The 27,704-nt window shown below is 40.4% G+C and overlaps 1 protein-coding gene across 1 annotated transcript in view; it reads left to right on the plus strand.

Moving 5' to 3' along the window:
• The window catches only part of DNAH3 (dynein axonemal heavy chain 3), a 286,172-nt gene that overhangs the window by 122,464 nt on the left and 136,004 nt on the right, over nucleotides 1-27,704 (plus strand). The window contains 5 exon segments of the mRNA XM_090277784.1: nucleotides 2,308-2,509; nucleotides 4,702-4,794; nucleotides 5,878-5,988; nucleotides 8,066-8,180; nucleotides 10,315-10,513. Coding sequence (XP_090133910.1) covers nucleotides 2,308-2,509; nucleotides 4,702-4,794; nucleotides 5,878-5,988; nucleotides 8,066-8,180; nucleotides 10,315-10,513 — 720 coding nt within the window.

Here is a 27,704-nt window from a genome sequence, read left to right on the forward strand (position 1 = left end):
TTGATTCTAATTAGGATGTAGATTTGATCTCAATTTGCCTTTAAGAGAAGTACACTTTAGTGTTCCCATATATGAAGACAAAGTTAGTGCTCTGCTTTCCATTAGAAAAAAAAAAAAAGTGGGTTGTTTGGGATTCAGAAATGTCCTTGGTATCTATTTAGTGTAGTATGTCCAGTAGAACTTTTCTCAATGATAGAAATGTTCTATATTTGCGTTGTCCAGTACAGTAGCCATAGACTACATGTGGCTATATAGCACTTTAAATGTGGCTAGTGTAACTGAGAAAGCCAATTCTTAATTTATTTAGTATTAGTTTATAAATGTAAATAGCCACAGATGCCTAATGCCATCAGTATTGGACAACGCAGGTATAGCACGAATAGTGGAAGGAAACTCGATTTGGAAGTACAAAACTTGGGAAGAGGAAACTTCTGAGATTTGGACTTCTAATTCTATACCCATGGATGTTGTTCCTAATAAAAATACAAATAACAGCCAGTACACTGTTCTAAGTGCTTTACACATATTAACTTATTTTTAACCTGTACAATAACCCTGTGAGGTTGGAAGCATTATTTTTCTCAATTTTATAAAGGATGAAACAGTAACTTGTCAAAAAATGCAATACTGGTAAATGGACAAGCTAGAATTCAAATCTAGGTTGCTTGGATAAAATATTTAACCTCTCTGAGTCTCATTTTAATTTTAAATTATACAAATATATTGTGTTACTCTTACAGCCATTGAGCATTATTCATTGTCACACATAATTAATCTATAGAGATCACCTGTTTGAATTTTACTTGGGAGTGGGAGAAATTGACATTCACATTAGTCAATCAGCCAACAAATAATTATCAAGCTCTTCCTCCCTGCTCAACACTGCAGCTACAGTATATTAGCTTGCTTTGCTGCATAACAAACCACCCCCAAAACTTACAAGATTAAAACAGCAACTATTTATTTAGCTCACAATTCTGTGGGTTGGCAAATTGGGCTGGGCTCTCAGCTCGATGGTTCTTCTGATCACATCAGGGCTCACTCATGTGACTATAATCATCCGGTACTCAAAGGCCCCAATCATTTGTATGGTGGTTGGCTTCCTAACAGCTGGGGCAACAGGTTGTTGGGCCACATGTCTTTCAGCCTGCTGAAGGCTAGCCTGGTTTATTCACATGGTGGTGGCCACAGGTCTCCCAAGACCAGCAAGAGTGGAAGCTTTAAGGTCTCTTGATGTCCAGGCTTCGAACTTACACAGACTCATGTTTGCCACAGTCTATTGGCCATACTGGGACATAGAGACAGCCCAGGTTCAAGAGATGTGAAAGTAGATTCTGCCTCTTGATGAGATTAGGTGCAAATATTGTGGCCATTTTTGTAATCCATCATATATAGTGAAGACTATAATCATATAGTCCTTTCATAATGGAACTTTCAGCCTAGTGGTCACAGTACAGTTTTGTTTCTTGAACATTTTCTGAAGTTTTTTTGTTGCTGCCTTGAGGGCCTGAGCAAGAGAATGAATCTATCTTATATTAGTAATTTAAAGCAAAATAAAGGCCTCTGCATGTAAATAAGTTCGTTATTAACATGTACTTCTTACTTCACACCTGTTATACCTTCTGTCATACCTGGAGATAAGAAAAGAAAGCCTTCTCTCTTTCCTTCTCCTGCCCAGTGATTCTCAACACTAATTGCACATTAGAATCACTTGGGATTTTTATTTTTTAATTGAATGTATTGGGGTGACATGGGTTAATTAAATTATATAGGTTTCAGGTGTACAATTCTATAATACATATCTGTACATTGTATTGTGTGTTCACCACCCAAAATCAAGTCTCCTTTCATCACCATTTACCTCCTCTCTACCCTCTTCTACCTGCCCCCAACTGGGATTTTTAAAAATACAAATCCCCAGGTCTATCTCCAGATCAGTTACACATGAATCTCTGGGCAGTAGAACCTTGGCATTAGAATTTTTCAAATAAGTTCAGTAAGTGATTCTGAAGTGCAGCCAAGTCTGGGAACCACTGCTCTATCTGGTTGTCTTTAAAAAGGTAGAACTTTCTCCCCTCTGCCCAACCTTATACCAGCTTCCATTATTTCTCTTGCTCTCAGAGTCAAAATCATCTCCATCCCACATACACTAGATGAAAAATGGAGAAAGAAGTGAGCCTTAAGCAGATGCTAGAACATAGCTGATCTTCACCTGGGTGCCATCTACCTGTTGGGGAATATAAACTTGTTGGAAAAAGTTGTTCTCATAAGAGATTTCAGTTGCCATATTCCTTTGCTTTGATATAGGTTCTTCTTCCTGTCAAATGATGAGCTGCTGGAGATCTTGTCAGAAACCAAGGACCCCCTCCGAGTGCAGCCACATTTAAAAAAGTGCTTTGAAGGAATTGCCAAGCTGGAGTTTACAGGCAGTTCGGAGATTGTGGGCATGATCAGCTCAGAAAAAGAAACTGTTCCATTCAAAAAGAAAATCTACCCAGCTCAAGCCAAAGTAATTTCCCTTACCCATTTTTGGTTCTTTTCTCCATAACAGAGCAAAATGTAGAGGCAGAGAACACGTTGGTTAAACATTTAAATTCTAGTTTCAGTATGCCTCAGTGTGGAACACATGGATTCCACAACTTAATGACTGGGTGACTTTGGAAAGTAACTCCATCTTTCATAGTCTCAGTTTGCCCACTGAGGAGCAAACAGTTTGCCCAGTGTGGGTTGGGCATTGTTCCACAAAGCAAAACATCACCAGCTCGATTCCTGGTCAGGGCAGATGCCTGGGTTGTGGGTTTGGTCCCTGGTTGAGGCGCGTACAAGAGGCAAATGATCTATTTCTCTTTCACATCATGTTTCTCTTCCTCTGTTTCTCCCTCTCTTTCTCCCTCTCTTACCCTCTCTAAAAATAAATAAAATGTGAAAAAATAAAATAAAATGGGGAGTATACTGTAGTTGATGTGACAAAACAAATTTGTGGGAGGATTTCAACCAAACTTGATATGGGGGCAGTACCAGGAATCAGATCCAAACTGATGCTGCTCAGATTTCCATGAGCAGAGCCCAGTTAAAAGTAACTCAGTCAGACAGGCTGGGGCAGATGTTTTCAAAGGTCAATAAAACATGAAATCAATCCCATTTAACTCCAGTTTTTATATATGTGTCATTATATAATGAGTAAAGTGTAAATTACTTCTACTCCTGCTGGACAAGAAAGCACCATCATTGAAATAGGTAACCACTCAGCCTCACTTTGCTGATTGTTTTTGCCAACATACACAAGCTGGTGTCAAGTGACCCAATCACACACCAGCTAGCTTCATGGGTGCCTGAAGTCAACAGCTACAGTGGCCAGAAATTCTGGAACTAAATAATTTGCTTCATATTTGAATCAACTGTAAAGCTTTGGAAGAAATCCAGATGCCCAGGTTACATCCCACGCCTGTTATGTCTGGGAGTGGGAATCAGGCCTGTGTGTGTGTATGTGTGTGTGTGTGTGTGTGTGTGTGTCTATTTATTTTTACAGATCTCCAGAAAATTCCAATGCACAGCTAATTTGGGAACCACTGAAATAATGAAAGAATTAATATTATTTGTTAGAAATTAGCAGTTTTTGCCCTGGTCAGTGTAGCTCAGTTGGTTGGAGCATTTTCCCATTATCAAAAGGTTGCAGGTTTGATTCCTGGTCAGGGCACATACCTAGGTTGCAGGTTTGATCCTCAGTCTGGGTGAGTACATCAAGGCACATGCAGGAGGCAACCAGTCGATGGTTCTCTTTCACATCAATGTTTCTCTCTCTCCCTCTACCTTCCTTTCTCTCTAAAGGCAATGAAGAATGAAAGAGAGAAAGAAGAAAGAAAGAAAGAAAGAAAGAAAGAAAGAAAGAAAGAAAGAAAGAAAGAAAGAAAGAAAGAAAGAAAGGAAAAGAAAAGAAAGAAGCAGTTTATTTTATTAACTGAAATATAAATGTGTCATTTTTCTCCCAACAAGTTGTCTGTCTTGGAAAATATGGAAGAAATGCATGTTAAAAATCCCTTGTTGCACCTTTTACAAGACATATACTGTACTTCCTAGAATGCAGTAAAACAATTAGTTAAAGAATATTGGCTTAAAGAGGTGTGTGGGGGAGGAAGAAACTTTTCTCTACCCTTGAGGTTCTTTTGGCTGGTCTAGTAATCAAATAAGCATGAACTGGGTTAAGAAGAGAAAATAACCAAATTTAATTACATATGTAAGGGAGTACATACATAAGAGAGTCAGAGATCCCACATAGATGGGAGCATCAGAGACAGACAGGGAAACTAAGTTCTATAAGACCTTCTGAGCTAGGGATGAGGTAATGTATCTTGGGGCTTCAGAAGGTCACTGCAGGGAGAGCACATGTTCAGTAATTAGTAGTTTGCCTTGCCATTTATAAAAGTCATTGCTGGTGGTTCTTATCATGGACCAGATTCCTAGTTTATATTCTAGACAGTTGGGGACAGGGGCAAAAGTTTCTCTTGAGCTTGCAGGGTCATGATTGCCTTTAGCTCAAAATAATTTGCATACCACTGAGGAATATATTGGGCTGGTTCTGAACCCCCACAGGTGCAAACCCTTGGCCTTCCTCCAGCCCTGTCTGGAGAGAAAGCTGGTTCTGCTGATGGCCTCTTCCTTTGGGCTTAGCTAATGGTTGCTGCCTGTCTGTCTCCCTCACAGGGCATGGTGGAAAAGTGGCTCCAGCAGGTGGAGCTGGTGATGCTTGCCAGTATGCGGGAAGTTATTCGACTTGGGATTGAAGCATATGTCCAGGTAAATGAGAAGGAGGTTCATGTGCCAGGGTGTTGGTACAGCAACAAGAACTTTGGGGAAAAGGTCAAATGGATCAGTTCTGACCACTTCTCTGTCTTCTATCAAAGCTCATGTCAGTCCTTCTGGGTACAGCTGACCCCTCTGTGCCTCTCCTTCTCTTGTAAATTTGTTTTTGTTGAAATGTTTGCAGTGAATCAGTCCTTTCTGTGAAATGAATTAATGGTAAGAGCACATTCCAATCAAACATCCCTCCCTCTGCCAGGCTTTTCTTTCACATGACACATGCGTTGAATGGCATAACTCATTCAGTCCCAAAGCTTTAGGGGAAAAAAGTAGGACAGAGGCCTAAAAGAAAAGAATCTCTTTGGCCAACTTCTAGCAAAGAAACAGATATTCAGTTAACACCTTCCCACTCAAGTAAAACACTGACCCTGCTGTTCCTTTCCGTGGTGTTTTTATTGTAAATGAAAGGCCAATCTTTTGTCTTATGATATATTCTAAATCAAAAATTAAAGAAAAACCTGTAGGGAGTTATTTTATGCAATTGCATCTACAGCAAGAGTCAGCAAACTGTTTCTGTAAAGGGCCAGATAGTAAACATTGCCAGCTCTGCAGTCTACTCACACTATTTTATCTTGCCTTTGTAGATGATAGGTAAACAGTGGGCATGGCTGGGTTGCAATACACCTTTATTTACAAAAACAGATTTGGCCCTCAGGCCATAGTTTGCCTGATTTATAGTTAAAACAAAGTTGGGGTCCATGACTAAGGAAACTATGGGGCAGTGCTGCAATATTATGTAGCCATTAAAAAAAGAGTAGTTGTGAATACTTTCTAAACACCACCTTGATTATAACTAGTAAATTCTCTGTATTAGGAGAAGGAAAAAAAGTTGAGTTGGTAACATTTTTGGTGATTTTCTTTTTCATAAAATTCAAGGAGAAAGGCTTAAATCAGTAATCCCATAGATGTCAAGCCTCATAGCTTGTTGTAAGGGGGTGAGATCATGGGGGATGTTTTTAAATCATGTTAAATCATGCAAGATGAACAAACCCTATAAAATGTCCCACTGCACTTCCCTAGGTCTCTCGTAATCAGTGGGTCTTGCAGTGGCCTGGCCAAGTGGTTATCTGTGTCTCTTCCATCTTTTGGACCCAGGAAGTGTCTCAAGCCCTTGTTGAAAAGACCCTACAGGTAAGCGAGCCTGTCATGAAGCTTGCAGAGGAGATTCATACTCAGTTAGGATTTGAATGACATATATCAATAGTTAGAGTAGCCATGTTTTCTAAATAAAAAAAGAAAATCAAATATCCAAAACATGGCATCACAGAAGGCAGTTTTCATGGGGACCTTAGGACAGAAAATTTGGGATTGGGGCTGTTCTGGAGTTCTCTAAGTGCAATGACTCTCACAGTCCTTTCCAGACAGAAATCCTAGGCTGCACAATTCTGAGATTTAGCAGCCTTTGCTCCTTAGGGTCGTCGTCGTCGTCGTCGTCGGCAGCCGTCCGTCTCGAGAGACGATGGTGTAGCCTCTCAAGAGTCCATCTGCACCGCTGAGAATGGCTGTGCAGTCCAACTCGGGAGTGACACGGTATCTGTCTCCTCCCGTGTTGAATCGACATCTTGCGATGACGCTGGAGTGTCCTCTCCAGTGAAGCTGAAGCTACAGAGCCTGGGCAGGGTGATATGGAGGGTCTGCTGTTGCCCATGCAGCAGACCCCCCCCTCTCTTCGCAGCTGAAGGGTCCAAGGGAAAGACGGAGTCAATACAGCTTGGCTTCAGGTGCGCCGCAGGAGTTGCCGGTGTTGACTACAACGTCAAACCGCCTTAGGGACTCCGGCTCCGGATTTTCTGTCGGGGTTTACTCCCTTAGCCTTTCCCCTGAAGAGGTATGCCGCAAGGCAGCAGAGGTTTTTTGGAGTCAGAGTTTTCCTTCTCTGATACGCAGTAAAATAAAGCATTAAAAATACAGATGAAGCCCTTTTGTGCATGTCTTCATGGTCTCATTGTGTGAGATCGGGCCTCAAGTAAGCACTATCCTAAGTGTGCTGTTTAGCATTTGTGAACCCTGAGAAAGAAGGCACTAAGAAGGGCTCCTGGTGGCTAACTGGGCTCAAATTAAAAACAAAGAAACAAGCAAACAAACAGAAAAAACAGATCCAGAAGCCATTTCTGCATAGGGGCTTCTCACAACCTTCACTCCAGGAAGAAGCCTGACCTAAACTGTCTGCCTACACTGGGGTCAACACAGCATAATTTCCACCAACTGATTTATTTTTCTTCTTAAGACTCATTCTTGTTTTTCGACTTTATTTTAAAATAATGTCATATGTACAGAAAATATTGCAAAAATAATGCAAAGAATTTCCATATATCCTTCATCCAGATTGATTCGATATAAATATCTTACAGGACAGTTTTCCAAAATAAGAAACCAACAATGATGCAAGATACAATATTATTATCTAATCTGAATTTACCAGTTGCCCCATTAATGTCCTTTTTGTCTGATCCAAAATCCAATCCAGGATTACATGTTTATAGGCAAGGTTTTCACATCTTCCATGTTTCCTTTAATATCAAAATATTTCAAGGTTTTTCTGTTAATTCTCATTTTCTTTATAATTTATATACAGTAAAATTCACCCTTTTTAGTGTACAGTTCTGAGTTGTTGTTTTTAAGATTTTATTTCTTTATTTTCAAAGAGAGTAGACGAAAGGGAGAAAGAGAGGGAGAGAAACATGATTGTGAGAGGAACATCAGTTGACTTTCTCTCACATGCCCTGAATTGGGGACCTGTCCCACAACCCAGGCATGTACCCTGACTGGAAATTGAACCAGCGACATTTCAGTTCACAGTATGGAGCTCAATCCACTAAGCCACACAAGCCAGGACATGAGTTTTGATAAACACATACATGTGTGTAACACCCAAATTCCCTCATGTTCTTTATAATCAACCCCTTCCCCTATCCAAGCCTCTGGTAACTACCAATCTGTTTCCTGCCCCTGTAGTTTTGCTTTTTCCACAATATTGAAAATAAAACTGTACAGTATCTAGCCTTTAAATTTAGCTTCTTTCAGTTAGCACAATGCATTTGAAAGTCATGTAAAGGTTAACACTGGAGCTGAGGGAAAGGGAGCTGGAGAGATGACACTCAGGAGCCTGGCTTCAGCCATGGGGTGGTGGAAGGTAACATTCCCCTAGAAGGGATTAGCAGGGGTGAATCCAATTTAACCAGTTGTCCCCCTCCTATGTACCTGCCAGGATTTTCTGAAAAAGAGCAATGATCAGATCACACAGATTGTCCAACTGGTAAGAGGGAAGCTGAGCAATGGGACTCGCCTCACCCTGGGGGCCCTCACAGTCATCGATGTTCACGGTGAGCATTGAGGCTTTCCTGACATTACCACCTATACAGGAACAACAGCCAGGCTTGCCTCTCTCTACTCTGGATAGAAGGTCTCAGGGTCTCCTTTCCCATTAGAGAGAAGATTGTCCAACTAAGATTAAGGAGTGGGGGTAAGGAGAGAGAGAAGTCAGTGGTTCTGAGCAGGGTTGTTACTGAGACAGTGATGGCAACTGCCATTCCTGAGATTTGCCACTGGGAGCTATTACCTTGCACTGACTAGAGTTAATATTTTTTAATATTCACCAGTTGCCAAGCTTGTGCTTAGTGCTTGCCATACATTATCTCATGTCTACATACATTTCACAGATTAAGAACCTGAGATTTAGAGAGATATATAACTTGCTGAGAGGCATACAGTTAGTAAGTAGCTCTTTGTAATTTGAACCTATGTCTGTGATTCTAAACCCAGGAGACTGGAAATGCACAGTGACACAGGGAGGGAGTGGGTGGGAGATGATGTCTTCCAGCTCTTTCTTTAAAAAGAAGAGGAAGAACTAGGGTTTTTATGTAAAATAAACCACCTCCACATCCTCACTCTGTCATCACCAAGGAAACTGGGGCTAGACCAGGCTAGTTGCCTGGGAACAGTTTCGTTCTTGCTCAAATTCAGATTCCTGCTGGCATTTCATGACAGCTTCAACTCCTTAAGGCTGATGTTTGTTCCAGTCTGATATCATTTTGGTAGACCAGCATGAAATCAGGGAGAAGGAAGTGGGGATGTGATCCTCATCTGGACACACATCCAGCTGGCAGGAGTAATACATACAGGTGTGGCTACTGCCCAGGGTGCACCAGGGTTGTTGGGTTCACACACACAGGCACATGCACATGCACACACACACAGCATAATGCAGGTGTCCTCAACTCAGTTCTTTGATATTTATCTTCCTCTTGGGTCTCTCACGCTATCACTCTGTGGATTTTCTCAAGAACCTAGAAGGGAATTATCAATGAATTCCTTGGGAAGGAAAGAAGAGCTGTTGGTGTAATCGTATTCAAGGACTCTTCTGCAAGGGTTTGGGTTTTACTGTAATAAAGACTTCCCTCATGGAGAGACATCCCTTTGCAAAGTTGTGTTTCTGAGATCCTAATCTCAAGCTGCTATACTTGTTCTGAGATCTTAGTAGCTTTGGCCCTGTGAATTACCTGAAAAATAATTAATGAGTCCCATAAACCTATTGTCCACTCTTCAATGTCAGTGCTGTGAGAAAATTAAATTAGGTTCACAATCCTATGAAAGGAGAAAACCTAGAATTGTATATGCCAGATGGTTTCTCAGGCCTCCAGATGAAAAGAATACAACTAAACATGGATTCATGGGTGCCCTTCCCTACTATGTCAGCCCAAGCTGATTATATTCTCTTAGGATATCCTAGAGGCCTGGAGCAGGGCAAACAGGGTCATATGGAAATAAGACAGCGTTTGAGGGTAACTACATATTGCAAAGTCCTCTGAGTCAGTCCTACAAGAGGTTAGGAATGATAACAATAGCTAATACTTCTGTAATGCTTTTATATGCCAGGTGGAGTTCATTTCTTTTTTTCTTTCATTTTTTCTTTCTTTCTTCCTTTCTCCCTCTCTTCCTTCCTTTCTTCCTTCCTCTCTCCTTCCCTCCCTCCCTTCCTTCCTTCTTTCCTTCTTTCCTTCCTTCCTTCCTTCCTTCATTCCTTCCTTCCTTCCTTCCTACACATACATATTCATTATATTATTCTCATAGCCCTATCAGGCAAGTACAAGTTATCCACATTTTACAGATTACCAACTGAAGGACAAAGAGGTTGAGTAACTTGTCCAAAGTCACATAACTAGTTAGAATTTGGACCCAGGCAGTCTGATTTCATTGTCTGCACCTTTACTCCCTCTACTGTACTATATAGTCTGAGAGAAGACAGTGCAGCAGATTCTCTGCCTGGCCCCTTGGGAGAAGCAAAGACCAACATCTGAAAGATATTACTGCCTATAGGTTGGGGTGGGCAAGAAAGGTAGTTGAGCTTAAAATTGTCTGAAGAATGAGTTGTGGCCTGGATGACATTTTTAAACCTCTTCTGGTGGAGATGGGAGGATGCTGATAGCTCTACATGTGTGCATTTTTCTGTTCCAACAGCTCGTGATGTGGTGGCCAAGTTATTTGAGAGCAGAGTCTATGATCCAAACAACTTCCAGTGGATCTCCCAGCTGCGCTATTACTGGGAGGTGAAGGATGTGCAGGTGCAGATGATCACAACAGAGGCCCAGTATGGCTATGAGTACCTGGGGAACTCCCCCCGGCTGGTGATCACACCCCTCACTGACCGTTGTTACAGGTGGGCTCTGGGTGAATAGAGAACTCTGTAGGGAAAACCTTCCAGGGAAAAAAGTTAGGGGCATCTTGAGTTTGTTACATTTACCCTCTACATTTCAGCTTCTCAAGTGTTTTGCATTTTGTCTTTAGACACCACGTTCTCACAGATAGGCATGGAAATTAGGCCTGTGGCCAGAAATGAAAACCCAGTAGGAGTCCTAATGTAAATTCATGTGGTCAAGCCAACAAGCAGAAGGTTGGAGCCTGTCCTTGAAAATGGCTCAGTACTTAAGTACAAAGCTCCCCAATGGCAGAATCAACATGGTGCCTTGAGATAGTGGGTCAAAAGAGGCAAGGACAAGGTGCAGGACCCAGGTCAGGGGTGTCTGAGCTCTGCCAGCCTGATGAAAAGGTATATCAGTCTGAGTCAACACAGAAAGTGTTTTGCCACTTTCCTTGGAATTCATAACATTAGAAATCGGGATGTTGTGAACTTGTCAATTCTATGATGTTTAGATTATCTTTAATTTTGTATATTATTGACAGTAAATTTTTAAAAATTTTAACAATAATACAGGAGTAATTTCTCCTTTCAGAGTCCTTAATCCCTTGTTTTCCTTTTTTTATCATTTTTAAAAATTTAGTATTATTGTTTTTCTATTACAGTTGTTCCATTTTCCCCCCATTGCTCCCCACCACCGCTACACAGGCCACTCCTTCTCCCACAGTCATCCACCTCGTTGTCCATGTCCATGGGTTATTTATACTAGTTCCTTTACTAAACCTTTCCCCTCCTTGGCCCCCTTCACTCCCTCTCCCCCTCCCACCTGATAACTGTTATTCTGTCCCTTGTTCAATTTTGCTCATTTGTTTGGGTTGTTCATTAGTCTCCAGTAATAGGTCAGCATAAGTTATTTTTCTTTTGTTGCCTGGCTTATTTCACTAAGCATAATTCTCTCTAGTTCCATCCATGCTGTTGCAAATAGCAGGAGTTTCTTCTTTCTTTCTGCTACATAGTATTCCATTGTGTAAATGTACCACAGTTTTTTGATCCACTCATCTACAGATGGGCACTTAGGATGTTTCCAGCACTTGGCTATTGTAAATAGAGCTGCTATGAACAAAGGGGCGCATAAGTTCTTTTGCATTGGTGTTTCAGGATTCTTCGAATATAATCCTAGCAATGAAATTGCTGGTTCAAAAGGGAGTTCTATTTTTAGTTTTTAGAGGAAATTCCAAACTGTTTTCCATAGTGGCTGAACCAGTCTGCATTCCCACCAGCAGTGCACCAGGGTTCCCTTTTCTCCACATCCTCACCAGCACAAGTAGTTTGTTGATGATGGCCATTCTGACTGGTACGAGGAGGTATCTCATTGTGGTTTTTATTTGCATCTCTCTGATGGCTAGTGATGTTGAGCCTTCTTTCATATGTATATGGACCCTCTGTATGTCCTCTTTGGAGAAGTGTTTGCTCAGGTTCTTTGCCCATTTTTTAAATGGGTTGCCTGTGTTCTTGGTGTTGAGTCATATAACTTCTTTATACATTTTGGCGGTCAATCTCTTCTCTGAGGTATCATTGACAAATATATTTTCCCATATGGTTGGTTCACTTTTCATCTTGCTGATGTTTTCTTTTGCTGAGCAGAAACTCTTTAGTTTGATATGGTCTCATTTTTTTGATTCTTTCCCTTATTTCCCTTGCCTTAGGAGATATATCAGTGAAAATGTTGCTACATGGGATATCTGAAAATTTTCTGCCTAGGTTTTCCTCTAGGACTTTTATGGTGCCATGGCTTACATTTAAGTCTTTGATACATATTGAGTTTATTCTGGTGTATGTTATAAGTTGGGGGTCTAGTTTCATTTTTTTGCATGTCCCTGTCTAGTTCTCCCAACACCATTTGTTGAAGAGGCTCTTCACTCCATTTTATGTTCCTTCCCCCTTAGTCAAATATTAGTTGACCATATAGACCTGGGTTTATTTCTGGGCTCTCTATTCTGTTCCATTGATCTACATGTCTGTTCTTATGCCAGTTACAGACTATTTTGATTACCGTGGCCTTGTAGCATAGTTTGATATCAGGTATTGTGATTCTTCCTACTGTGTTCTTCTTCCTCAAGATTACTGTAGCTATTCAGGATCATTTTTGGTTCCATATAAATTTTTGAAGTATTTGTTCTAGGTCTGTGAAATATGTCATTGGTATTTTAATAGGGATTGCATTGAATCTATAAATTGCTTTGGGTAGTATGGACATTTTAATGATGTTGATTCTTCTCATCCATAAACATGGTATATGCTTCCATTTATTTCTATCTTCCTTAATTTCTTTCTTCAGCATTATGTAGTTTTGTGAGTATAGGTCTTTACCTCCTTGGTTAAGTTTATTCCTAGGTACTTTATTTTTCTTGTTGCTATAGTAAATGGGAATTTTTTTCTAGTTTCTATCTCTGATATTTTTTTTGTTTCTTTGTTGTTTTTTTTAATGTATTTTATTGATTATATTGTTAAAATAGTTCCAATTTTCTCTCCTCTACTCCCCTCCACCCAGCCTCTCCCTCCCCCAGCAACCCCCCCCAAATCCATACCCATGGTTCGTGAAAAATAACTATCCCTCCCTCTCAGATATTAAGACCCTTTGTAATCTTCTAAAGGACAATGGGCGAAGGCCTCAAGCTCCTCTAGCTGCTTCAAGCTGGACATGGTCGTCGTCCTACCTACCCTTGGGTCCAGAAAACCCTAATAAGAGTGGGGGTGTGGAGGGGAGGGTGGCCTTCCCACATGGGGAAGGATCGTGCAGACTCCAGGTCAGTTGGCTGTCCCCGGACAACAGCATGCTTGGTTTAACAGGCTGGCATCCTTGTTGTGTTCTGGGGGCAACAGATTTGGTGAAAAGGGTTAAAAGACATCATTCAATCCATAACAACTAGATGACAAACGGCAGGGATTAATTTTTCAATGTTCCACATTAGGGGAAAAAAAAAGAAAACAAGGGCTTCTTTGGAGGAAGGTGTGCTAGGCACATCTCACCTGTCCAAAACCCCTTTGCCAATTATACTTAGTTTGGGCTGAGGGAAATAGTTTAGGTTTCCCCCCTCTCAGGCCTCTGGACCCTTTCTGTCCAAGCCATTAGGATAGAAAAGAGAAACCAGTTTTAAAGTGAAGCCCACAGACCACCCCATTCTTCACCAACCCAGCCATTTAGTTCAGTCAAACCGTTGAGTCCCATGAAGCAGTGCTGCAGAGAGGATTAAGTGAGGCTTATGCATACAGACAATCACTCAGGTAATACAGTCATAGGCTTATGCCCTTTGAAAACAGAAAACACATGTTAATTTATATAACATAACCCACATACAAGTCTCTAAATCTGTAGGACTATCTTATCGGAAAGACATCCAGTTGCAAGACACTTGATATTCTACTTGCCTGCAACTTGAGTATCTTTGATGATATCACAGACATGGTTTAATTTTCAAGTGAAACCATTTTTTAAATGAGAAGAAACTTTTAAGACTGTTAGTTGCCCTACTTTATAGTCTACTACTGATCATTGTGATTTTCCTTGAATAATGATTTTTCTCCCTAAGATTACCCTCCTTGTCTTTAAAGGGACTACATTAAGTCCATTTTTAATTTATCCTGTTCATTTGCATAAACACAACAAGAGCAGCAAATGATCACTTATGATCTTTAGTTCTGCTTTGCTGGAACTTACCCAAGGAGCATTTAGAGTGACCCTCAGTCTGCTCTTCATGGCACAGAAGCTGAGCCACATACCAGCCATTCATCCTTGCCTGTACACACCTGTCCTTTCCAAGTCTTTCTGGTTTTTCATTGTGCCTTAAGGTCCCTTCTAGTCACCTTTCAGGAAAACAACCTTCGTTCCTTCCGTAGAAAGATTGCTGTGGACCGCACAACCAACTATGGTACCAGGCCTTTTATCTCGCGGGCTTTTATTACCTTTGAAAGTCATTCCCAGTTCCACAGGGCTTTTTGGTAACAACTGGAGCCCAAGTATGTCTCCTTTAGGCTTGACATTCCAGTCAAAGACTTGGTCAAAAAAAAGGAACCTCTATTAACAACTGGTCTTATTAGGTCCATGCAAAGAAACTTATGTCATTACTTACTTGTTTAGAATGCCAAACTCTGGATAGATCAAATAGGGAGAAAAATATACAACGTGAAGGAAAATCTTTGTCCTAATATTCACTGAACTGGCATTTCCATTCTTCATATTTTCATTTTTCCCACACTAAAAAAAATTTTTTTGTTTGTTTTTCCATTACAGTTGTCTCATTTTTTTCCCCCTCTTGCTTTCCTGCACCCTGCCCCTCCCTTCCCCCCACATTCAGTCCCAACTCAGTTGACATGTCCGTGGGTCATTTATACATGTTCTTTGACTTGACCCTTCCCTTTCTTACTCCCTTCTCTCCCTCCCACCTCCCACCCTGTTACTGTTAGTCTACTTGTTTACATAGCTCTGGTTCAACTTTGCTCATTTGTTTATGTTGTTCATTAGTTTCCTGTAATAGGTGACAGCATAAGGTATTTTTCTTTCTTGGCCTGGCTTATTTCACTAAGCATAATTCTCTCTAGTTTCATCCATGTTGATGCAAATGGTAGAAGTTCCTTCTTTCTTTCTGCTACATAGAACTCCATTGTGTAAATGTACCACAGTTTTTGATCCACTCATCTACAGATGGGCATTTAGGTTGTTTCCAGCACTTGGCTATTCTAAACAGTGCTGCTATGAACATTGGAGTGCATAGATTCTTTTGAATTGGTGTTTCAGGATTTTTCAGATATAATCCTAGCAATGGAATTGCTGGTTCAAAAGGCAGTTCCATTTTTAGTTTTTTGAGGAAATTCCAAACTGTTTTCCATAGTGGCTGAACCAGTCTGCATTCCCACCAGCAATGCACCAGGGTTCCCATTTCTCTGCATCCTCTCCAGCACAAGTTGTTTGTTGATTTGTTGATGATGGCCATTCTGACTGGTGTGAGGTGGTATCTCATTGTGGTTTTTATTTGCATCTCTCTGATGGCTAGTGATGTTGAGAATACTTTCATATGTCTATGGGCCCTCTGTATGTCTTCTTTGGAGAAGTGTTTGTTCAGGTCCTTTGCCCATTTTTTAATTGGGTTGTCTGTCTTCTTGGTGTTGAGTCCTATGAGTTCTTTATATATTTTGGAGACCAATCCCTTGTCTGAGATGTCATTGGCGAATATATTTTCCCATATGGTTGGTTTCCTTTGCATCTTGCTGATGTTTTCTTTAGCTGAGCAGAAACTTTTTAGTTTGATGTAGTCCCATTTGTTTATTCTTTCCTTTATTTCCCTTGCCTTAGGAGATATATCAGTGAAAATGTTGCTACATGGGATATGTGAAATTTTCCTGCCTGTTTTTTCCTCTAGGACTTTTATGGTATCACGGCTTACATTTAAGTCTTTGATCCATTTTGAGTTTATTCTGGTGTATAGTGTAAGTTGGTGGTCTAGTTTCATTTTTTTTGCATGTCCCTGTCTAGTTCTCCCAACACCATTTGTTGAAGAGGCTCTTTTCACTCCATTTGATGTTCTTTCCCCCTTTGTCAAATATTAGTTGACCATATGAAACTGGGTTTATTTCTGGGCTCTCAATTCTGTTCCAATGATCTATATGTCTGTTTTTATGCCAGTACCAGACTGTTTTGATTACCGTGGCCTTGTAATATAGTTTGATATCAGGTATTGCGATTCCTCCTACTGTGTTCTTTCTCAAAATTGCTGTGGCTATTCGGGCTCTTTTTTGGTTCCATATAAATTTTTGAAGTATTTGTTCTAGGTCTGTGAAATATGTCATTGGTATTTTAATAGGGATTGCATTGAATCTATAAATTGCTTTGGGTAGTATGGACATTTTAATGATGTTGATTCTTCCCATCCATGAGCATGGTATATGCTTCCATTTATTTGTATCTTCTTTAATTTCTTTCTTAAGTGTTATGTAGTTTTCTGAGTACAGGTCTTTTACCTCCTTGGTTAAGTTTATTCCTAGGTACTTTATTTTTCTTGTTGCTATGGTAAATGGGATTTTTCTTTCAGTTTCTATCTCTGAGTTTTTATTGTTGGTGTATAAAAATGCCTTCGATTTCTTAATATTGACTTTGTATTCTGCTATTTTTCCGAATTCACTTATTAGGTCGAATAGTTTTTTTGTGGAGTCTATCGGGTTTTCTATGTACACTATCATGTCATCTGCAAATAATGACAGTTTTACTTCCTCTTTTCCAATTTGGATGCCTTTTATTTCTCTTTCTTGTCTGATTACTGTGGCTAGAACTTCCAAGACTATGTTGAATAGGAGTGGAGAGAGTGGACATCCTTGCCTTGTTCCTGATCTCAGGGGGAATGCTCTCAGTTTTTGCCCGTTGAGTATGATGTTGGCTTAACAGGTTTCTGATATATGGCCTTTATTATGTTGAGGTATACTCCCTCTATTCCCAGTTTGCTGAGAGTTTTCATCATAAATGGGTGTTGTACTTTATCAAATGCTTTTTCTGCATCTATTGATATGATCATGTGGTTTTTGTCTTTCATTTTGTTTATGTGTTGTATTACGTTTATTGTTTTGCGAATATTAAACCACCCTTGCATCCCTGGAATGAATCCTACTTGATCGTTGTGTATGATCTTTCTAATGTGTTGCTGGATCCGGTTTGCCAATATTTTGTTGAGGATTTTAGCATCTATGTTCATCAGCGATATTGGCCTGTGGTTTTCTTTCTTTGTTGTGTCTTGACCTGTTTTTGGAATTAGGGTTATACTGTCTTCATAGAACGAGTTGGGCAGTCTTCCCTCTTCTTTTATCTTTTGGAATAGTCTGAGGAGGATAGGAGTTAGTTCTTTCCTAAATGTTTTGTAGAATTTACTTGTGAAGTCATCCGGTCCAGGGCTTTTGTGTGCTGAGAGTTTTTTGATTACTGCTTCAATTTTACTAGCTGTTATTGGTCTATTCAGACTTTCTTCTTCTTCTTGATTCATTTTGGGAAGACTATAGGTTTCCAGGAATTTGTTCATTTCCTCTAGGTTGTCAAATTTCTTGCCATACAGTTATTCATGATAATTTCTTATAATCCTTTGTATTTCTGTTGTATCAGTTGTGATTTCTCCTCTTTCGTTTCTGATTTTATTTATTTGGGTCCTCTCTCTTTTTTTCTTGATGAGCCTGGTTAAAGGTTTGTCAATTTTGTTTATCTTTTCAAAAAAACAGCTCCTACTTTTGTTTATCTTTAGAATTGTTAGGTTAGACTCTATGTCATTTAATTGTGCTCTGATCTTGATTATTTCCTTTCTTCTACTTGATCTGGGCTTTGCTTGTTGTTCTTACTCTAGTTCTTGTAGCTGTAGGGTTAAATTTTTTTTTTAGATATTCTAGCTTTTTTAGGTAGGCCTGTATTGCTATGTACTTTCCTCTTAGGACTGCTTTCGCTGTATCCCATAGGTTTTGGGTTGTTGTGTGTTCATTATCATTAGTTTCCAGAAACTTTTTGATTTCTTCCTTGATGTTATTGTTAACCCATTCATTATTTAATAGCATGTTATTCATTCTCCATGAGTTTGAATGTTTTTGAGTTTTTTCCTTGAGGTTGATTTCCAATTTTAAGCCATTGTGATCTGAGAAGATGCTTGATATAATTTCAATTTTCTTGAATTTGTTAAGGCTTGTTTTGTGTCCTACCATGTGGTCTATCTTTGAAAATGTTCCATGTGCACTTGAGAAGTATTTATATTTTGCTTCTTTGGGGTGAAAACTTCTATATATATCGACTAAGTCCATTTGATCTAGAGTGTTGTTCCGTGCCTCAATATCTTTGGTGTTTCTTTGCTTCGAAGATCTATCCATTGTTGACAATGGGGTGTTAAACTCCCCTACTCTGAGTGTGTTGCTGTCTATATCTTTCTTTGAGTCTTTCAAAATTTTTCTTATATATTTGGGTTCTCCTAAGTTTGGTGCATATATATTTATAAGGGTTATATCTTCTTGATGGATTTTTCCCTTAAGTATTATGAAATGCCCTTCTTTGTCTCTTTTTTTGGACTTTGCTGTGAAGTCTGTTTTGTCTGATATAAGTATTGCTACCCTGGCTTTTTTTTTTTTTCATGTCCATTTGCTTAAAATACTTTTTTTCCATCCCTTTACTTTCAGTTTGTGTAGATCTTTTGTTCTAAGGTGGGTCTCTTGTAGACAGCATATATGTGGGTCATTCTTTCTAATCCATTCAGCTACCCTATGTCTTTTAATTGGAGCGTTTAATCCATTTACATTTAAGGTTATTACCGATAAGTACTTATTCATTGTCATTTTTCCCCTTTGTACTCATGTTCTTCTCTGTCTCTCTCTGTTTCTTTATCTTCTTAGAGCAGACCCTTTAGCAACTCTTGCATTGCTGGTTTGGTGGAGATGTACTCTTTTAGCCTTCTTTTGTCTTGGAAGCTCCTTATTTCACACTCCATTGTGAATGAGAGCTCTCCTGGGTATAGTATTCTAGGTTGTAGGCCTTTGTTTTTCATTGCTTGGAATATTTTTTGCCATTCCTTCTCTCTTGTAGTGTTTCTGCTGAGAAATTTAATGATAGCCTTATTGGAGCTCCCTTGTATGTTATTAGTTGTTTCTCTCTTGCTGCTTTTAGGATCCTCTCTTTGTCTTTGAATGTTGCCATTTTAATTATGATGTGTCTTGAGGTGGGCCTGTTGGGATTCATCTTCATTGGGACCCTCTGTGCTTCCTGGACTTGCATGACTCTTTCTCTCCTCATGTGAGGGAAGTTTTCTGTCATTAGTTTTTCAAAGAAGTTTTCTATCCCTTGCTCTTCTTCTCCTTCTGGTTTCCTATGATATGGATATTATTACATTTCATGTTGTCCTCCAGCTGTCTAAGAACCTCTTCAGTCTTGTTCAATCTTTTTTCATTTTGTTGCACTGTCTGGGAGTTTTTGTCTACATTGTCTTCCAGCTCGCTGATCCTCTAGCCTGCTTTTAATTCCTTCTACTCTGTTCTTCAATTCAGAGATCGTATTCTTCATTTCCTCCTGGCTCTTATTGATAGCTTCCATGTCATTTTTCATGGTCATGTAATTCTCTGTGAGTTCCTTGTAGTTTTTCTGGAGTTTCTTGTATTTTCCCTGGAGTTCTCTGTAGTTTCCGCTGAACTCATTCAGCTTCTCCATAGTCCATGTTTTGAATTCTGTATCTGATATTTTGCTCCCCTCTATTTCATTTAGCACTCTCTCTGGGGATTCTACCTTTCCTTTTGATGGGGGTTTGTTTCTCTGTATCCCCATTTTTGTGATTCCTATTGTTTGTTGGTGCTTCTTAGAATGATCTGCTCTTCCTGGATCTGCTTTTGGTAGCGTCAGATCATGTACCAGATTGGCCCTAGGCAGCCTATTGGAGACTTCCAGGGATCTACTGCCTTTGTCTGTCTTCTTTAGTTGTTAGTCTACTCAATCTGTGATTAGCCATCAGGCTTAAGGACCATGGGTGTGGCAGCTTAATTCCTGTAGGCAGGGCTTTTATTTCCCCTTAGTCTGATGCCACTTGGAGAGGAATGGTCTTTCTGCTGTACTGACGCTGAGTCAACACTGGTTGGTCCTGGGAGGAGGTTAGTGTAGCTTCCATTTACTCCTCTGCCCTCTTGGATCTCCATCTGTGTTGTCCTTGATGTTATTTCTTTAATCTGTCTGGTTGGATTTTAGGTACTCTTTGGTGGGTCTTTTTCTCTGGTTAGTTGATTGAGAGTCACTCTGCCCACCTTGCCTTGAGATCTTTTGTGGAGGTGCTGCAGCTAAAACATAATCACACAACCCAGGCAAGAAACCCACACCCTCCAATATCTCCCCCAACTACAATCTCACTATAGGCTGCAAGTGAGCCCGTATTAATATACTTGTGGAGATATTGGGACTCTTATTTCATGGGAGAAACAGATAGGAGTTGTTTTAAATGAAGGAAGGGTAATTTTTGAGCTGGAAGTTGATAGAATAATAATATTAGCAATTTGGATCAAGGTTATGTAAGATAGCAATTAACATTTACACTGTATGTTTGAAAAGGAGGAGAGGGTTACAGTGTGGAGTGAGAAAGTGGAAATGTATAGTATTAGGATTATATAATCGGTATATGCTATATGATTAGCGTGGGAGGGAGGATAGACACGACAGACCTCCAGGCAGACAGACAGCCATAAATTGAAAGAGAGGGCTGAGGAGGTTAGAAGGTAGGAAACAGATTGAGAAAGAATTTTTCAAGAATAAAAATACAGAGTAGAAAATAGCAAGACAGGAAGGGAGAGAGGAAAGAGAGAGAGAACGTAGAGAAGAGAAGGGTAGGAGAGAGAAGGCAAGAAGAATGGGAGGAAGAAGAGGAGGGACTGGATTAAAATTTTTAAAAAATTATATATTATAAAAAAGATTAGGAGATTAAAACATGATATAAAATAGCAAGATAGAGAGAAATAGAGAATATAGAGAGAGAGGAATAAGCGATGGGAAAGCAAGAGGATGGGAGAGGGAAAGAACACAGAGGAGGGAAGGAAATCAGGAGGAAGAGGAGATATTAGGGAGGGAAAGATTGAAATTGAAGAGTTGACAAAAGATAGGATGAAGGAGAGAAATACAAGAGGGAGAGAAAGAAGTGAGGGGATGGGGTGGAAAGAGAGAAGGGGTAAGAATGGGAGGGTGATGGAGTAGGGGATAGATTAGAATTATAATTTGAATATTAAAAGATTAGAATATAAAGTGGAATAGGGAGAGAGAAAGAAAGAGAGAGGGAATATTTATAGGGAGAGAAGGAAAATAAGGGCAAGGGATGAAAGAAAAACGAATGTAGGCTGAAGGGGGACAAAATAAAGAAAGAAATTTAATAAAATTGAAGGTGCTTAGTGCAGAGAAAGGAGAGAGAGAGAAAGCGAGAGAACTTAAAATTAAAAAGTTAACTGAGAATAGGATGAAGGGGAGACATGCTAAGGGGAGAGAAGGAAGGGAAGAGGAGGGGAGAAAAGGAGAGAGAATAAGAAAAGATGGGAGGAGCAGTTAGAGAGAGAGTGAGAAATAAAAGAATGAGAGGATTTTAACTCAATTCAACTTTTAGGCACAGTCTCTGGGTATTTTTGATTTTTTTTTTTCTTCCTTCCTTCCTGAATCCGCCCCTATTCAAAATTCCATGGATTTCAAATCTTTTCTGGTTGGTTGGCTGGCTGTGGGACGGTTCTACTTGATTCTGGGATTGCTAGTCTTTTATTCATGGGCCTACCGCCACTATGCTGTGAGCTGCGTTTCATTCGTTGTCCCCTCCTGAGGCACCATCAGTCCTCCTCAGGCTTGTCCAGCTACTCCTTCCCACTGTTGGTCCAGCCTGTGCCTGCCAGAAATCCCCACCCTGCCTCCAGTCATGTCTCTATTCCCAGGCTACAACTTCTGCTCTCTTCCCTGTCTATATGCTTGCGCACCCTACCTCTCTCCCTGTCTCAAGACCGTCCCTTTGTTCTGCAGGACTCTGGCACAGTTGGTCAAAGCACCGGGCCCAGTGGCACTCTCCTGCCCAAGGCCTCTCCCCTAGTCTGGAGCTCTGCAGTGGCTTTCCCGCGTGGGCTCTTCTCCTTGACCCAAAACTGCCTCTATTCCAAGCTACAGCTTCCGCTGGCTTCCCTGTCTATAGGCCTGCGCGCTCTAGCTTTCTTCCCACCCCAGCACCGTCCCTTTGTTCCGCAGGATTCTAGTGTGGTCAGTCAGCGCAGCGCTCTCCTACCCAGGAGTTCTCCCCCGAATCTAGAGCTCCTCAGCAGCCTTTCCCTGCGCGCCCTTCTCCCCGCCCTAAAACTGTCTCCACTCCAGAACCACCACCTCCGCTCTCTTCCCTACTTACACACCCTGCGCATCCTATTTCTCTCCTAGCCCCAAACCCGCCTTTTGTTCTGTGAGATTCTAGCGCGATTGCTCAAAGCGCCGGGGGCATGCACTTTTCTCTTGCTTAAGAGCTCTCCCCCAGTCCAGAGTTCCACAGCAGCTTTTCTGTGCGGCTGGTCTCCTTGCCCCAAAACTGTCCCTTTGTTCTATAGGGCCCTAGAGCAAGTGCTGTGCGCACCCGGAGTGCCGAGCTTTCGGTCAGAGGTTGCAGCTGAGGAGGTTTCCCTCTAGACTCAGATCACACAGTTTCTCCCAGTCCTGGTTGTTCACTGTTCTCTCCCTCCTCTGGCTTTTTCGGCCAAATCCTCTCCCTAACTCCCTACAAGAATTCACTTATCGGTGTGCCCCTAGCAGGGGGAGCCTCCAAGCAGCTCTCGGCTAGTGAGCTCTCTGGCTTGGTACTGCAGACTCACCGGGTCCCGGAATGACTCAGCCTGCCGTGTGTGGTAAACCCCTCCATCCTCCTCCACGCTGCTCCCATGCTCTCCTCCCTGTTCACGCTATCGGAGATCCATACTCACTCAGTCACTCCTCTCCGCATTCGTTCCTGGAGTCTCTCCCTAACAGGATCGAGCTGAGAACACTGTCCCACTCCACGGCCATCTTCCCCTCTCCTATCATTCTCTCTGAAATTTTATTGTTGGTGTACAGAAGCGCCTTCAATTTCTGAATATTGACTTTGTACCCTGCTATTTTGCCAAATTCACTTACTAGGTCAAGTAGTTTTTTTGTGGAGTCTATAGGGTTTTCTATGTACACTATCATGTCATCTGCAAATAATGACAATTTTTCTTCCTCTTTCCCAATTTGAATGCCTTTTATTTCGCTTTCTTGTCTGATTGCTGTGACTAGAGCTTCCAAGACTATGTTGAACAGGAGTGGAGAGAGTGGACATCCTTGTCTTGTTCCTGACCTCAGGGGAAATGCTCTCATTTTTTGCCCATTGAGTATGATGTTGGTCTCAGGTTTCTCATATATGGCCTTTATTATGTTGAGGTATGCTCCCTCTATTCCTACTTCTCTGAGAGTTTTCATCATAAATGGGTGTTGTACTTTATCAAATGCTTTTTCTGCATCTATTGATATCATGTGGTTTTTGTCTTTCATTTTGTTTATGTGGTGTATTACATTTATTGATTTGTGAATATTAAACCATCCTTGCATCCCTGGGATGAATCCCCCTTGAGCGTGCTATATGACCTTTCTAATGTGTCGCTGGATCTGGTTTGCCCATTTTTTGTTTAGAAAATTAGCATCTATGTTCATCAGCAATATAGGCCTGTAGTTTTTCTTCTTTGTTATGTCTTGACCTCATTTGGAATTAGGGTAATATTGGCTTCATAAAACAAGTTTGAGAGTCTTCTCTCTTCTTGGATTTTTTTGGAATAGTCTGAGAAGGATAGGAGTTATTTCTTTCCTAAATGTTTTGTAAAATTCTCCTGTGACACCACCTGGTCCAGGGCTTTTGTGTGCCAGAAGATTTTTGTTTACAGCTTCAATTTCACTAGTTGCTATTGGTCTGTTCAGGCTTTCTGCTTCTTCTTGATTCAGTTTAGGGTGTTCATAACAATTTTTTACAATCCTTTGTATTTCTGTGGTATCGGTTGTGATATCTCCTTTTTCACTTCTGATTTTATTTATTTGGGTCCTCTCTCTTTTTTTCTTGATGAGCCTGGTTAAGGCTTGTTGATTTTGTTTATCTTTTCAAAGAACCAGCTCCTACTTTTGTTGAACTTTTGAATTGTTTGTTTAGTCTCTGTCATTTAATTCTTTTCTGATCTTGATGATTTCCTTCCTTCTACTTACTCTAGGCTTTGTTGTTGTTCCTCTAGTTCTTGTAGCTGTAGGGGTAGATTTTTTATTAGAGACTCTTCAACCCTTTTTGCGTAGACCTGTATTGCTCTGAACTTTCCTTTCGGGACTGCTTTCACTGTATACCTTAGGTTTTGGGTTGCACTGTGTTCATTATCATTTGTTTCCATAATTTATTTTATTTCTTCCTTAATGTCATTGTTAACCCATTCATTATTTAATAGCATGTTATTCATTCTCCATGAGTTTTAATGTTTTTGAGTTTTCCTTGAGGTTGATTTCAAGTTTTAATCAATTGTGATCTGAAAAGATGCTTGATATAATTTTAATTTTCTTGAATTTGTTGAGCGTTGTTTTGTGTCCTACCATGTGGTCTATCTTTGAAAATATTCCATGTGCACTTGAAAAGAATGCATATTTTCCTTCTTTGTGGTGGAAAGTTGTATATATATAAACTAAGTCCATTTGATCTAGAGTGTTGTTCAATGCCTCAATATCTTTGGTGTTTCTTTACTTCGAAGATCTGTCTATTGTTGACAATGGGGTGTTAAAATACCCTGCTATGAGTGTGTTGCTGTCTATATCCTTCCTGAAGTCTCTCAAAATTTTCTTACATATTTGGGTGCTCCTATGTTGGGTGCATATATGTTTACAGGGGTTGTATCTTCTTGATGGATTTTTTCCTTAAGTACTATGAAATGTTCTTCTATGTCTCTTTTTATGATCTTTATTGTGAAGTCTGTTTTGTCTGATATAAGTATTGCTACCCCAGCTTTTTTTTCATGTCCATTTGCTTGAAATACTTTTTTTCATCCTTTTACTTTCAATCTGTGTAGATCATTTATTCTAAAATGAGTCTCTTGTAGACAGCATATATGTGGGTCATGCCTTCTAATCCATTTAGCTACCCTATGTCTTTTGATTTCTGCACATAATTCATTTACATTTAAGGTTATTTTTGAGAGGTTCTTATTCATTTTCATTTCCCCCCTTTGTACTTGTGTTTCTCTCTGTCTCTTTCTGTTTCTTCACCTTCTTAAAGCAGATCCTTTAGTATCTCTTGCAATGCTGGTTTGGTGGAGATATATTCTTATAGCCTTCTTTTATCTTGGTAACTCCTTATTTCACCTTCCATTTTGAATGAGAGCCTTGCTGGGTAAAGTACTCTTGGTTGTAGGCCTTTGTTTTTCATTGCTTGAAATATTTTTGACCATTCTCTTCTGGCTTGTAGTGTTTCTGCTGAGAAATCTGATGATGGCCTTATAGGAGCTCCCTTGTATATTATTAGCTGTTTCTCTCTTGCTGCTTTTAGGATTCTCTCTTTGTCTTTGACTGTTATCATTTTAATTATGATGTGTCTTGAAGTGGGCCTGTTGGGGTTCATCTGCATTTGGGACCCTTTGTGTTTCCTGGATTTGCATGACCCTTTCTCTCATCAAATAGGAAAGTTTTCTGTAATTAGTTTTTCAAACAGTTTTTCTATCTTTTGCTCCTCTTCTTCTCCTTCTGGTATTCCTATGATACAAATATTATTACCTTTCATGTTGTCCTGCAGCTGTCTCAAAACCTCTTCATTCTTTTTCAGTCTTTTTTCATTTTGTTGCACTGTCTGGGAATGTTCTCTACGTTTTCCTCCAGCTCGCTGATCTGATCTTCTGTTTCCTCTAGCCTGCTTTTAATTCCTTCTACTGTGTTCTTCAATTCCAAAACTGTATTCTTCATTTCCTCCTGGCATTATTGATAGCTCTATGTTCTTTTTCATGCTGGTATAATTCTCAGTAAGTTCCTTGTAGTTTTCCTGGAGTTCCTTGTAGTTTCCCTGGAGTTCTTTGTAGTTTTCTTTGAGCCCACTGAGCTCATTAAGCTTCCCTATAATCTGTCTTTTGAATTCCATATCTGATAGTTTGCGTACCTCTATTTCATTTAGCACTCTTTCGGGGGATTCTTCTTTTCCTTTCGATGGTGGGTTGTTTCGCTGTCTCCCCACTTTTGTGACTCTTTTTGTTTGTTGCTGCTTCTTAGATTGATCTGCACTTCCTGGATCTGCCCCTGCTGGTGTCAGATAGTGTACCAGTCTGTGCCTAAGCAGTCTGTTGGAGACTACCAGAGATCTACTGCCTTTGTCTGTCTCCTTTAGTTTTTAATCTATTCAATCTGTGATTAGCCATCAGGCTTAAGGACCGTGGGTGTGGCAGCTTAATTCCTGTAGGCAGGGCTTTTGCTTCCCCTCAGGCTGACGCCACTCCAAGGGGAATGGTCTGCCTGCAATATGGGGAGTGTGTCAGTACTGGGACCCGGTTTACAGCTTCCCCAGTTCTCCCCTCAAAGCTATCGCCCCAAATCCTCCTCAAGTGTCTCTAGTCCTCTCTGCATTCCCTCTGCTTGAGCCCAGGGTAAGTAGGGGCCAAAATACTCTCATACATGATGCACTTTAGAGCTCTTTTTCTCCAGCTGTTTCTCTCAGGCTAGCAAGAAACCCTGTGGATTTTTGCTTTTCACAGCGGGATACTATTTTACTTTCCTCTCTGTTGCTGTAGGCTGGGAAGCCCAGCTGGGGGTTTAGACCCTGCCCTTCTCAGGGGGAACTCCCGGCTGCTGAGCTGTTTCTCAGTCCCTTAAGCTGCCACGCATGGGAGCCCAGCCAGCCCTTCCGCATCTCTGCACTTCCTACCAGTCACGTTTTGATGAAGCGGTCTTTTCTGTCTCTCTGTTGTTATAAGACTTCTCTCCAGCTAGTATTCAGTTGGTTATTCCAGATTATTTCTCCACAATTAAGTTGTAAGTCCAGACTAGTCCTGGGGGGAGGTTAGTGTAGCTTCCACTTACTCCTCTGCCATCTTGGATCACTCTCTGAGGTTATTATTGATGGGTGTTTGTCCATTGCCATTTTTTCCCTTTTTGCCTGTGTTCCTCTGTCCCTTTCTCTTTCTTCTTCTTCTTATATTAGTCCCTTAGCATGTCTTGTAATGCTAGTGGAGACATATTTCTTTCAAATTTTTTGGGGTGTGGAGTCTGGAAAGTTCTTTATTTCTCCTTCCATTTTGAATGAGAGCCTTGCTGGTTGCAGGTTCTTGCTTTTCAATACTGGTATTATTATATGCCTGTCTTTTCTGGCTTGTCATGCTTCTGTGAAGAGATCAGCTCATAGCCTTATCAGAGCTCCCTTTTATGTTACTAGGTGTTTCTCCCTTGCTGCTTTTAAGATTCCCTCTGTCTTTAAATTTTGCCATTTTTATTGTGATGCATCTTGGAATGGTTCTCTTTGGATTCAACTTGAATAATACCCTATTTCCTTCCTGAACTTGCATGACTTTTTCCCTCACCAAGTTAGGGAAGTTTTCTATCATTATTTTTTCAAACAGCTTTTCAATTTCTTATTCCTTTTCTTCTCCTTCTGGTATCCCTGTGATGCAAATATTGTTACATTTTATAGGTCCCAAAGTTTTCTTAAAC

This window comes from Furipterus horrens, unplaced genomic scaffold, assembly GCF_987537825.1.
Source record: "Furipterus horrens unplaced genomic scaffold, mFurHor1.1.pri manual_scaffold_5, whole genome shotgun sequence".
NCBI lineage: Eukaryota > Metazoa > Chordata > Mammalia > Chiroptera > Furipteridae > Furipterus > Furipterus horrens.